At 38.2% G+C, this 14,025-nt stretch overlaps 1 protein-coding gene across 1 annotated transcript in view; it reads right to left on the minus strand.

Moving 5' to 3' along the window:
- Window positions 1–14,025, minus strand: part of sv2ca (synaptic vesicle glycoprotein 2Ca) — a 51,421-nt gene that overhangs the window by 18,275 nt on the left and 19,121 nt on the right. Inside the window, exons 4-5 of the mRNA XM_041788059.1 lie at window positions 3,400–3,580; window positions 1,010–1,161 (exon numbers count right to left, since the gene is read on the minus strand). Of these exons, the coding sequence (XP_041643993.1) occupies window positions 1,010–1,161; window positions 3,400–3,580 (333 nt within the window). The remainder of the gene's footprint in view (window positions 1–1,009; window positions 1,162–3,399; window positions 3,581–14,025) is intronic.

Below are 14,025 nucleotides of genomic sequence, written 5' to 3' on the forward strand. Positions count from 1 at the left end.
CTGACAGCAGAGTTTCCTCATGAAGGCTCGTTCTGGTTTCAGAGGCTTTAGTGATTCACTAGTGTGCTTCTGAGCGTGTACATGTGAACTGTGCATTTGTGCATGTGTGTGTGCATCACTCAGAGTTGCATGTAAAAGAAAAACACAGAGAAGGCCTCCATGTTAAGCATTGTGTGTGCTTTTAGATGTGCATTCTGTGTATGTGTTTGTGTGCATCTACCCAAATGACCTCTTGCAATGTCAGATGATATTGCCTTCATTTTCCTTTGAAGAAGACCTGTATGTGGCTGCAGCCCAGTAAAAAATCCCCCCGCCACTTACAGGAACACACAAACACTAGCACACGCACGCACACAATGTCTGCCTCTCGCTGACGTCACAGGTAGGCTAAAGCACGGTCTGGCCATAAATCACCTCTGGCTGTAGCTTTGTCCTATTAGAGCAAGGAGAAAAACCTAATTATGCTTGATCAAGAAGAACACTCTGCAGAGACAGAGACTGGAGAGAGGAGAGGTAATAAAAGGAAGGACAGAGTTAGACACAGAGACAGGGAGAGTACAAAACAGGAGTAGAGGGTAGGCAGTAAAAAGAAGGGACAGCAGGTTAAAGGAGAAGAATGAGATCAGGAGAAGAGGAGAGGAAGTAACGCTTCTTTCTTTTTGCATCTTTTCATGACAAGTGCAGCCGATATCTAATGCAGTATTGTAATCAATCACAGTGCCCCACCCTCACCCTTTCAGCATACATCTTCTCCATGGTCTCTATGTGTGCATTAATCTCTTAACCTCTGCCTCTCACAGCCTGCAGCTCAGAGCTTTTAAGTAATTGATTCTCCTGGCGGGAAAAAACTCACACCTCAACCCACAGCTACAGGAAAGCCTTACAATTTCCTAACCTATAGTCAGGAGTTTAAAGCAAAGTCGCACTGCCAAGCTTCTCATCTGTGTTGCCTTAACTTAAGTTAACTTAAAATATTGTTCAAGTCCAGAAAGGTGTGTAGTAAACTTACCATAGTGTGGTATGATGGCCCACGCCATAGCAGATGCATAGATCTCTCCAATCATCCAGAACATACACAACCAGCTGAGATGTTCTCCTCTTTTCTCCCTGGACAGCACCTCCGCAAAGAAGGAGAAAACGATTGGCACAGCGCCTCCTATCCTGAAAGAACCACAGAGAATAGACAGTGTGTGATGATTAAGCGCAACATTTTTTTCATAGTTTAAGGATACATTTAGGTTTTTAGATATTTGAAGGCTGTTATTGTAAAGTGTTTTATTTTTATTTTTTTTATTTCTATGTACAGCACATTGAAAGTGCTGATCTGAGTCCTTAACAATACCACTATTGATACTTTTTGTAGTTTGGTAGAAAAACAAAACAAGGGCAAATATTTCAAGTACAAGTGGTCTTAGCTGAGTAGTGCTCGAGTAAAAAAGCTATGATTCAGTCTGTCACATCTATTGTATAACACTCAAATATGAACACATTCACAACTGTATTTATTGACGTTTCTCATCAAAAACTAAATTTTACCATCTTTATGTGACATTTGAACACATCATAATATAGAATACAGTCGTCTAATTTACCAGAACACATCATATTTCCCGTCTTCAGCTCGTAAAGTCGCTGATTAACTTCAATTTGGCCAATTCCACCGCAGATTTCTACACTGGATTGATATTGTTAACAAACAGGACTTGCTCAAAGTTTGGGAGCACTTTTCAGCATTTATCTGAGCAGCTGAAGAAGAAACCTGTCCTGAAGCAGCTAAAGAGAGTGGTCTGACCATTGCTTGACCCCGTATTGTTGTTAACATCTTTGCTAACATTAGCAAAGATGTGCTTTGCTCGAAAGGTGGAACTAAAGGCTCATTGTGCTTCGGTGTAAAGATAGTTCATCACTGCAGTATGTACCCACAATTTTGGTTGTATCTTAACTTACATTCGCCAGTTTTTTTAAAAGAAAATTCCCGTTAAGCAGATCTGGGTCTGTCTCCTCACTCATCACTGCTGGCTGTGTCTGACCCACCTCCGACCTCTTCACCCCAAGGCATGTAAACATTCGCAGTGGAGGACTACGGGAGCAAATTATGGTCAAACTTAGTCATATGATTAAATTGCGTTGTTATTTTTTATCGCATAAAGGCTTCAAGATTAATCACAAGAGTTAATGTGTTAATGTTAACAGCCCTAATAATTATGTGGCTGATCTGACTGACAAGTGAGTATGTTGTAGCTGTCTGCCAAAGGGCTTGAGGCCTGCCTCAACTTCACATCTTTTTGTGCTGCTAAAGTGACTTAAATTCAGCTTTAGACAACATTTCCGGTATGGAGAATGCCAACACTGAGCTTCAGCACTCTGCTCTAAAGATCTCTGGATGATGCCATTGAGACTTTGCACTGGTGTTAAGTAGTATAAGGTCCAATTGAGGCATTTTCTTTTAACCATTTTTTTCACAATTAGATATTTTAATTCCTCAGACCTTATTATATTCTTTCAGTTGAAAAATAAGTATGATATTTCCAGTGAAATTGTGATGTGCACAACATGCCTCCCTTTTAAATTCTAATAGACTTATTCCGCCATTTGGTTCTGGGAAGTGTTCTTGAAATGTTTTCCATTTAAAAAGAATGGTTCTCTGCTAAAACAACTAAGTCAGCTAAGTAAGCAAAAAAAATCACACAGCTAGGCATATTTTCTCCACACATAATAATAAAAAAATCCTCATTTCTCATGATTCAGGGGCACAAGTGGCATTGGCAGTTTGGATAACCTTTTCAATTACTCTGAACGTCTCTGGGGAGAATGTGCTGCAGACGCAATTATTGAATTAGCTCTAAAAGGAACGGTTACTCTACCGAGAAAGAGGTTTGAACAAATTACTGCTACAATATGTTTCTATGTGGTAAAAGAATTGCAATGTTTATTACACACTGGGTATGTTAAGAAAATGTTAGTGTTTTTATTTATGTGTCAGTGGCTGTGGCATCTTGGACATTAGCAGTAGCTTTTACAGAGGTTCACAGCAGTGCAAAGAAGGATTAGATTTATGATGTCTGAAAGACAGAAAACACATACTAACATGAAAAGTTAACCCTCTGTGTTAAAACAGTGGTTATGAGAGGATTAAAATAACAATTAAAGTTAGATACTTTAAAGTTAATAACTGGACATGATCACAGGGAGTAATGATTAGGAGAGTAACAAACCTTATTGATTTAACTGATTGATTTTTACTTTCACTGATTATATGACCCTTCTTTTGCTACAGAGGGAGATTTTGAGGGGCGACAGTGTAGCCTACCATTTGAACTGACATTTCACAAATCATCTAAACTGATGGCTTGTCACGCCTCGCCGGTCTCAAAGTGATCTCCACTTTATCAGACTTACCCAAAGCCCGCCACCAGACGACAGAGGAGGAAAAGGCCGTATCCCTGGACAAAAGATGACAGGAAGGCGAAGAAGCCGTTGGTGGACATGCAAATGAGGAGGCACTGTCTGCGTCCTACTTTATCGGACATACCGCCCCAGAAGAAAGCTCCAACCATCATTCCCAAGTAAACAACACTGCCTGGGAAAAAAACAAAACGGGAAAGGTGTCAGGTTTTTGTACATGATACTTTTTTCCAAATAGTTTGTTTAGGACTTTCATACCAAAAAAGGGCAGTAAAAACAAGCTTCAAACATATTTTTTCTTGAGAAGATGATTAGGCTAACTAAGCTAACCATTCACAACCTGGCTCATATATACACCCAGCAAAACTCCCCTTAAAGCTCCTTTATGGGGTTTTCAGGTGGTTATGAATCAGAATGAAACTAATTCTGATGCCAATTTATGAACTCAAAAAGTAAAGCAGACTATCAGCATAAAGACTGACTATTTATTTAAATCAATTCGTAAGTCTGAAGTCAGGCTGCACAGCAGCACAGGGGTTAGCGCTAGGCCTGGGTGATATGGCCTAAAAATCTAACCCCGATTTCTGTATAAAAAAAATTGAAATTGGCGATTTTAAACTATTTTTTCTTATCCTTGTTTAAAAAACACAAACGACCAAAAAATTAAAAGCATGTTTTTCATTTATTTTATGAATTGCCTGTAACAAATATCAACTGAATTTTCTTCTTGGGTAAGAGCAAGCTGTGATTTGGTCTCAAAAATGCACCTTTTTACTGCAAGGAGAGTTTACATCAACACAGAAAGGCTGCCATTATTTGCAGAAACTTGTGATGGCATACAGAATTCAATCTGAGCATAACATGATTTTTTTTATATTTGTTTGTGTAAGTTCAATATTGTGGTACTGCTCCTATAGTTTTAGGTTTCACTTCTGTAATGCTGAGATGAGTCAAGCTGCAATTGACCACACCTTATTTCCCATTGGGGCGTTCACAATAAAAGCCATTAATAAATAGCAACAGCTACAGACTTTTATTGTGAAGGAACTGTCGGAAGTAACATTTTTATCATTGTTTAACTAAGTTTCTGCAGCGGTACCAGTGACTTTCTGCAAAGTGCAGTGTTTACAGCTGCATTTCTTCATACATCTCTGTCTTGTTTAATGCAGCTCGCCTCTAGGACTGAACATTGACTTATTAAGTGAGTCAGGAGTTTAAACACATTTCAAATTGTTGTTTAAGCAGAATCACTGCAGTGCTGAGCTAAAAACAAACTGAGGCAACCCAGTTTGTGTTAAAGCCCCAGGCAGACCGACAGATATGCTCTGCAAAGCGAACATGGTCAATATTATTACAGACATTAAACTAAGAGAGGAAAACACAGGTTTAACCTGTTTACTGTATTACAATTTAAATACAGAAACAGTGAATGACATTCAGTTAGTTATGTGGCTGCTTTTACTGCTAGAGCAAAACTTACTGCTGACTGGACTCAAAATGAGCCGTTTCCCATCACTTTACTAGCCAGTGGCTGCGTCATGCCTTGCGTGGGCTCTACAACTGAACGCACCCATTTAGAAACTGGTAATGTCGACAATGCAGAAATCCATCACGTGGCAATATTTTTACAGTTGACAGTATTGGTACTGGTTTACCCTAGCCCACCACTAGATTTCAGTGCTTTAAGTGTGTGTTTGATGGATGTAGTGGTCTTGTCTATTCCGTAGTGAGACACACTTTCGCCACTTGGCTGCATGTCTTTGATTGAGATGTTGACATATATATGCCGTGCTGCTTCCTTTAGTTGCCACAGCTTTTAAACAAAAATTGCAGCGTGCTGTGGTGTGTTCATGGTCCAAAGCTGCAAACCTGAACCAAGTCCTAGCAGCTGACGAAAATATACAGTTCTTATGGGACGAAACTCTGGATTTGCCCCGGTAGCTGTGCTGTTGTGTGTGCATTGCTGTGGTGAAGGAGGGGGAAGGTGTAAACTACGGGAGCCCAGGGGGAGAGAAAGAGGAGCGTGGAGGAATATTGGAAAATCTAGATTTTTATTTTTTAATTCACCCTAACAAAAAAATTTGAATCAATCGATAAAACCGATTTATGCACAGGCCTAATTAGCACTGTTGCATCACAGCAAGGTTCCTGGTTTGCTTCTGTGTGGAGTTTGCACATTCTCCCCATGAATGCATGGGTTGTTTCACCAAAGATATGCTCATTAGGATAATTGGTGACTCTAAATTGTCCGTATATGTGAGTGTGAGAATGCCTGGTTTGTCTGTCTCTATATGTCAGCCCTGTGATTGACTGGCAACCAGTCCAGGGTGTACCCCACCTCTCATCCAGTGACAACTGGGATAGGCTCCAGCCACCCCACGACCCCACGAATGGAGTAAGTGGTACAAAAAATGAATGGATGGTTTTAAGTCTGAAGTCTTACATTGCTGCCTCAGTGTAGGTGTCAGATGTGATGACTAACAATATGCTGCCTACATAATACTTTCTTGACATTCTCAAAGCAAATATTTACAGCAAGAAACACCATTAAAACTTAAAAAGAACAAAATCATTAAAGAGATAAGTTATACAGCTTTGTCCAGAGGGGGCGCCAAAGTCCCCTCTGGAACAGAAAGTTTATCATTGAAGCTTTAAACTCTTTTTATGACATAACTGCTGAGATTAATGTGTGGGTATTTAGCTACATGGCAAATTATCTTTAACCAGCTTGTAGTAGTAGTAGTCTTATTCAGTCATAACACAAACTCTGAACATTTCACACTGTGTAAACATTTCCAGCAAAGTACATAGTCAAGTGTCAAGTAATGACTGAAAAAGCAAAGGCAAAAGTAAACTGGTTATAAAAGCCTATCCCACATTCTTAGCAATTTTAGCTGCCAATTTCAGATAAATTAATCACACATGTAGACCTCAACAATAGCTTTAAAAACAGATTTCTTGAAAATCAAAAGTGAATTACATGGTTGAAAATTTAAGTTGGTATCATTTAACTCAAACAATAGAAACGATTCTCCTTTTCATACTGTTTTCACCTTTTGTACAGTGAACTTACAAACACCTCTCAAATTATATCAGCTGTCTTGAATTGAAATAACTTTTGTCAAGTCATTTAGTGTTTTTTTTTTAATTTTGCTCTTTAAATTATTTGCAATGTTTTGTGGTAATACAAGTCATAAAATTTAATCACGTAGGAATATTGAAAATCATCATTCCTTCAATACAACAATTCATATTGAATTTGCAAAGAGTTATAATAATAATCACAATTATGTATTTTTGCAAAATTGCCTTATTTCAATCTGCCAAAAATTATGTTCATTGTAATAGAGAATGATACAGGTTTTCTACTGGGAAAAAAAAGTGCAATTAGATTATTTTCCCAAATCGTTCAGCCCGACTTTTGAAGTAGCAACAGAAGTAACCTTTTTAAGAGGGGAGTCTTCACACCAATAGGTAAATTCAACATTTTGCACAAAGTACTGCAGCACGTCTGTATGTGGGTGAGTGCTCGCCACTCTGTGTGTGTCTGGAGAGGCACACACAAACACAGGTAGGGAGGGGGAGGGTGTCATTTTAAAGTAATCCTGGATGGTGGATATATTTCAGATGTACAAAATAATATCTTACTATTATAATTGGTGGCATGTCTGTCTGTGTGTCTGTCATGTTGTGCACACCAATCATTGCACTAATTGTCCTTCATTACCTCCCAGAAGACTTCTTGGGTGTACTGGTGAAACTGGTGCTATAAAAAAATCATAAATATGTACTGATTTTCTACAAAATTCAGCCCCCCCATCACATCACTTCTGCTGTATAACACAAACGCTCACTCCGGCACAATGCTGAAAAACACATTCATTAAAGACAGAAACTACACAGACTCATGAATCTGTTTTTTTCTTTAGAACTGAGAGAGAAAGTGACAGAGCTTAGATTTTTTTTAACAGGGAAACATATTTGGCACACCTGAGCATGATGAAACACCTGCTCTATGGTTCTTGATTAAAGTAAGCTCTCTTTAAAGCACTTCTCCATGTTTCTAATAAACAAGATAACACACGTCTCACGTTGGTGTTAGAAATCACTGTTTATTTCTGTTATTTCTCAGCTGTATGGAGGGCAAAGCACTATCATAAAGTGACCAGGATGTAATAACAGCAATATAGAAATATGCAATATGAGCTTCCAAGATTTAGTAATAATAATCAAAATACTATGAAATGATTAGCTTGTTCTTTCATCGAGTTCACAACACTATGGTGGAAAAATAGTTGTAAAAAAACAGTGATGTATGACGTCAGTGTGATTAAAATTTTTATCACATTTTTTGTGTGATTAGTTAATAGAAATTAACACATTAATTTGACAGCACTAGTTTGAATACTTGGTGGACAACAGATGTCGCCACAAAGTTTCCAGCTACAGCTCTGCTTTTAAAGCATTTTAGCCAAATACAATTAATGCACACTCAAAGAGCAATGAAGATACTCTGTATAGAGGCAGTTTGAACTGTAATGACCCCCACAGATTTGCATTTTATTTTTAATTATCTCTCAACACACATAAAAAGTTGTATTAATTGGGGTGAGAGTGTCATTGGAAAATAATAATTTAAAAAGATCTCCCAGTGCCGATGGACACTGACACTTTGTCAAACAATGTTTAAGTTATGGTGCCATTTCAGTGAAGCAATGTGAAGCTTGGGCCTCAATGTTAATCACTGAATTGGAAATTACACTGGATGGATGACTCCATATGGGATGTTAAACTTAAAGATAATGATGCCGCTTTTACTTTCCGTAGAGCCTTAAAATAGGAGCGCTCTTAGAGGACGGTGAATTTGACCACCAGTAGAAAAACTCTTGGCTTGAGAAGTAAATACAGATTGTTAAAGACTGAAAACAGGCTCTGATCAATGAGGAGACAAATGCGGACAGTAACACAGGGTGACTTTACAAAAGGGCCCGCTGCTCTCTTTAATCTCTCTCGTCACAAATGGGATCAATGTGGCAACAAAACAGTATCGATTTCTCTCTCTGATCATCATGATTCTGCTCTGGAGAGAGGAGCCCATTATTACTGTGTTAGTCTTTATATGTTGTATTGTGTTGTCTGAAGCCTCTCTATTTAGAAATACATCTTTGAGGTTTCTATTTTAGGCTTTAACATGGAATAGATTACAGATAATATTGCAGATATTTTTTGGACACAATAAAGGATTAGAGGAGTGAAGAAAACTTGTAAGATGCAGTCATACATGGTGGTATGACTCAGCCGAAGGGACACTTTGTTCACCCCATTAAGATAATCTTAATAGCAAGATGCATTTCCTCTCTGTAATGTCTGCAGTCAGGTCTCTCCTCCTCTGCTGTGAGCTGATATCTGTTTGACTCTCTCGCTTCGGGGTCAAACCCCAGCTATCTGTCACATTTGGCAGCCATTGAGATACTCACCCTGAAGGTGTCATAAATTCAATTCTAAATTTAACTGACATCTTCAGACTATGCACAGTTCACATTTGCTTCATTAAGGAGACGCTGGATATACGAGGCGCAGGCAAACACCCACTGGCCTCCCATTTAATTGTCATGCATCCAAACATCCAGAGGCTTTCATTAAGTTTCAGCCTTCTACAAAACAGACAAAACTTAAAGACAAAGAAGGAGCCTCTGATTCTTACTGCTTCAATGTCGTTTAAAAAAGAGCAATAAAACTGTTGAGTAATGAGCACTATCCTCTCAGGACAGTCCATTACGTAATGAATTTATCGATGTTCTGTCTGACTTGCTGCACGGTATCTCTGAGCATGATGTCACCAGGGCCGGGAAAGGAGAAGAGGGTACTGTAGTGTAATTTAACTCAAAAATATGGTATAAAAACACAGACAACCCATAATAATACGAGGCCTGTCTCATAATCTGAAGACAAAGAGGTGGTTAGTGAATCGTTAACCTGCCGTGTCTGAAAATGATGGTGCATAGCTCCACCCAAACTTCAGCCTTTTTCAACCCAAGGGTTTTTTTTGCATTTGGTTATGAGTCAGACCACACTTTCAGTGTAATGCCAGGGCGATACAGTCTCATTTTCAGTTTGGATTCAAACCAAGCAGTTAGTACACTGCAGTAAAATCTAAGGTTAAAATCTAAGGTTGAAACAGTCCCGCTGACTCACTGTCACAATCACAGGGCATTTCTAGTGACTGTTTATTCCTGAGTTGGGCTTTTCTATCCTGATTCAAGCAGTACTTGGCTGTTTTTCTGTATTTAAACAGATGCATCATCAGAGATAACAATATTCTAATTTTTGAAGTAAACATGATTTACTTTACTCTATTGAGATAATGGGCCTTATTCACAAACCGTTCTCAGGGGGAAATTTGTTCTTAAAACTCTCTTTCTCCATTTTTAAGAACATTTTGACATTCACCAAAGTTTTCTCTGAGAATACTTCAGAGCTTAAAAAGGTTTAAGTGTTGATATGAGAGGACAGAATGTTTAATTTTGCACTCATCAGTGCTCAAATGTGCCCGAGTAAGAATGACACAATAAAATATTTCTTTGAATTCTTTTTACTGCATTTTTATCTACTTAACACTTATATAACACATTGATTAACATGGGCATATAAATGTGCCAGATTGTAGGTTGATGGTAAACATACAAAAAGTGAACATCAAACATGTACATTATAAGAATAAAATACAAATAAACTCAGACAACACAGAGAGACCAAACAACATAAACAGTACAACATTACACATAGACCCACAAACAACACTGAAGATGGCTATATGACTTTGTTTAAGACTGACCAGGAATAAACAAAGTCATAAACAAAGTCATATAGCTGCATATAGCTGCTAGGATTACTGCAGTTAAAGTGCATAAGGTAGATGCTAAAGTGCTATAGAGCTGATGATCATTTCTGATGAAAGCACTGTCTGAACCAGTGATATCATCCAATAAACATGCTTTTAGCTTTACTGGTGCTTTAAAACAAAACTAAAGGCAGGACTTCTCTAACTGAGTAACTTTGCTCATGTTGCAAAAGTGTCCAATGCCCAGGCATTCTGGAAAAACTGCAGATTAAGGGATGATTGTCAAATTATTTGAGCACAATGGCAAAAACCACTTAGAGCAAATGATTACTAATTTCTAAAAAATTAAAAATGTGTTCTATCAGCTCAGAAAGATAGAGTTGAAACAGGTATTTTGCATTTTTTTTAAGTTCACACAACTCATTTTGTTAACAATCCAAACTGTTTGGTCTTACTGTGTTGATGATGATGGAGTTTTCCAATGCACTGACTGCCTTGTTGTCTCAGGATCATATTGGAAGATTCAGGCTTCACCGCATGGAATCACTCCTTCTGAAGTATTTGGTTTTCCTTTCATTTGTCTCAAAGTGTCTTGACAAATTTGCTTGTGTTTTTCCTTTTGAAGAGGAGTCAGAAGTTTTGGGGACAACTTTGGCACAAACCTTTGTCATGTTCAAATTTTAATGCAAAATTTACCAAACTGTCTCTGTATCAATGGAGACAATTTCTCCTATCATTTTTATAATTAATTTAATGTTGATTATCTTGGACATCCTCTCTGCCTTCACAATAACTTTTATTCCATTCATACACACATGCACGCGACATGCAGTGTTCTCCCATACAACTCAGCTAATGTATGAAAAGATTCAGTTGCTGTTTTGTTCCATTTCACCAAAAGTTAATGCTTTGCTCGACTTTAAAGCCAAACATTTTCTGTCGCCTTAGCAGAAACTAGGGATGCAACGATCCACTTTTTTTCAGTTCCAATCTGATGCCAATAAATATGTGCCGATACCGATACTGATTTCAAGATATATATATATATATATATATATATATATACATATATATATATATATATTTTTTTTTTTTTTAATTGTTGTTGGTATAATGTGTGAGGTTACATGAGGCTGTAGTAAACCACCCAGCTCTTATTAAAAAGCAAAAAAATACAAAAATGAATACATTTAATGAATTTAAATGTATTCCAAACAAATTTATTTGAACTACTACTAAAAATAAATATCAGCATTATCCAAAAAACAACAACAACTGAGTATAAGTTATAAATCCCTGTCTATACTGCTCTTTAATGGACCTCCCGCTACTAGAGACCGCTGTAGCTTCATTTATTGGCCGCAGCCTTCCTCTCTGACCCTTCACCGGATGTAAACAATGAGGACGGCGGTGGCTAATGGCTAACCTGTTAGCATATAGTAGGAAGACCGCGGTATGACAGTTTTCCAAAGTAGTAAATTGAAATAAAGTGGTATGTGGGCTGTCGAGGGTTAAACTCACGTATGACTACTCACCCGAAGTGAAAAGAGGTCAAATATCAAAGCACGATACTAATCTGCAAAAAGGAATGAAGGCTAACGTCACACCCACTTTTCTTTGTGTTCTCTCATATTTAGACTAGTTTTGACCCTTCTAAATATAGATTTACGTTTAATCTACTAGGTTATTATACCCCTAAGAACATCCTAACTAATCCTAACTCAGTTACACACAGACTGTCTTGTGTTAGACAGCGGTGCATTCATGGTCTACTGCAAACTGTAGGATGGATTTGGATCGGTCACTTGGATCTGATCTATTAATTGTGTCCATATCAGACCCGATACCGATATTGGATCGGATCGGTCCCATCCCTAGAAGAAACATGTGCACTTTACTCAGTAGCTAGCAGTGACCTAAAGATGTTATTTATTGGAAACTTACAGCAGTTGTGCGTGAATACCCAACCTTTATATAACACTCAGTGTGGCTGTGAACCACGTGATTTTATCTTCATGAGTGCAATGTCATTATCTAATAGCCATACCTTGTATAGTTGGCCAAAGTGAGCCAAAACCCCTCTTTGGAGATTAAGGTGAGCAATCATTGTGTCTGCCAAGAGTCATGTATTTTTTGGCTTCAATAGTCTAGAAATAAACAAGCCTGATCAACGACCAATACAAGGAGAATGGGATGATAAACTATCTCCTTCAACACTTAATTGTGTGTCTGAGTGTATCATTTCATTTATCATTTATCCTCTTTATTTATATTTACATACATCACGGTGTACTGACTATAGAATTGATAACTTGAGTGACAACCCAAAAGCTCTTCTCAAGCTCAAATCTTTTATAAAATGTTTTAATGTCTGGCCCAGAGAAAAAAATCATAGCATTCAGCAAACATAGCTGTGCTTTCCTTTCTCCATCTCATCAATTTTCTTAATAAAACATACTGCAAAGCTTGAACTGACTGCACTTTTGAGCCCAGAAATAAATCAGATAGAGTATGAATCTAATGACGTGCATTCTCTGTGATTCAGTGAATGACCATCACACACCAGTTCTGTTCAGAAATCTGTTTCAGCTTCACAATATATCATACATCAACCACAAAATGTCTCAACATTTCATCTGACTGAGTCAGTCAGTCAATACTGAACATATTGGAAATGAAAAGGCTGGATCACAGGAACATCAGCCACAGTATTCTGATTAATGAAACCCTTCTCCTGAGTGCTATCAGCCAATAATGTCTTGCCATTGATTTATCAGGGCTATAAATGCAGGTCTAACTTCAGGCCTGCGGACAGCTGATTCAGTCTGGTTTTAGGACCAAAATATAAATCTGATGCATTAAGGGTAGTATGTATTGACTTATAAAAAATGTTACCTTTCTGAGGCAAATATCAGATGCAAAATATCCTTACACTGGTCAAAAAGGTGAGAAGGGTGTTTGAAATAGACTTTAGACTTTATGACCCACGACGTCTTTGAGCACCTTCAGAGGATGACAATGTGACAGATGTCTTTGTCAGAGAGGGGCAAAAGGTTTTGCCCACTGACACGCTGCTGAAGTGTCAAAAACAAATCTCCAGGAATGAAAAATATCCAGCCAATCAGAGGTACCATTCTAACCCCCACAGAGTGGGTGTTTCATCTAAAAAAGACTAAATATACACCATAAAAAAACACAGAAAAATACTGTAATCGCATGCAATATTTTCTGTCTGACCCTGTGAGAACTTCATGAGGGAGACAACCAAACTGTAGCAGGCATAAATAAGAAAGCAACAGGAGAACGAGTGAAAGCTGTGAATGGGGGAAAAAAAGGGGTGAAAAGGGAGGAGAGTTCAGTTACTGTCAGGTAGAGTGGAGAGTGAGGTGGAAATGGGAGGAAGGGGGAGGCCCTGGCGCAGTGTTTTCTGTCCTGTCACATTCAGAGGAGCCCCCTGAGAGCCGTGGGAGTGCTGAGCTGCATCACGACCTCTTCTCTGATTTCATGCCTTTGTGCTCTTTGCTCCTAGCAGTGCAAACTGTTTCAGCATCGCACAAAAAAAACATCCTGTTTTATTCATAATGACGATACTATCATTCAACAATGTGGCTTGTGTGTGATACAGTGATGCTGTTTGATGTTTTTCTACTCTATCTGTAATCTCTGCATGATTACATTGATCTCTTCCAAACCTTTACTCCATCCTTAGCTTCTCCTTCACCATTCTTGCCTTGATCCCTTTTCCCATTTCTCCTCCTTTTCCTACCCTCATAACTTCC

Source organism: Cheilinus undulatus, linkage group 5 (assembly GCF_018320785.1).
Source record: "Cheilinus undulatus linkage group 5, ASM1832078v1, whole genome shotgun sequence".
Taxonomy (NCBI): domain Eukaryota; kingdom Metazoa; phylum Chordata; class Actinopteri; order Labriformes; family Labridae; genus Cheilinus; species Cheilinus undulatus.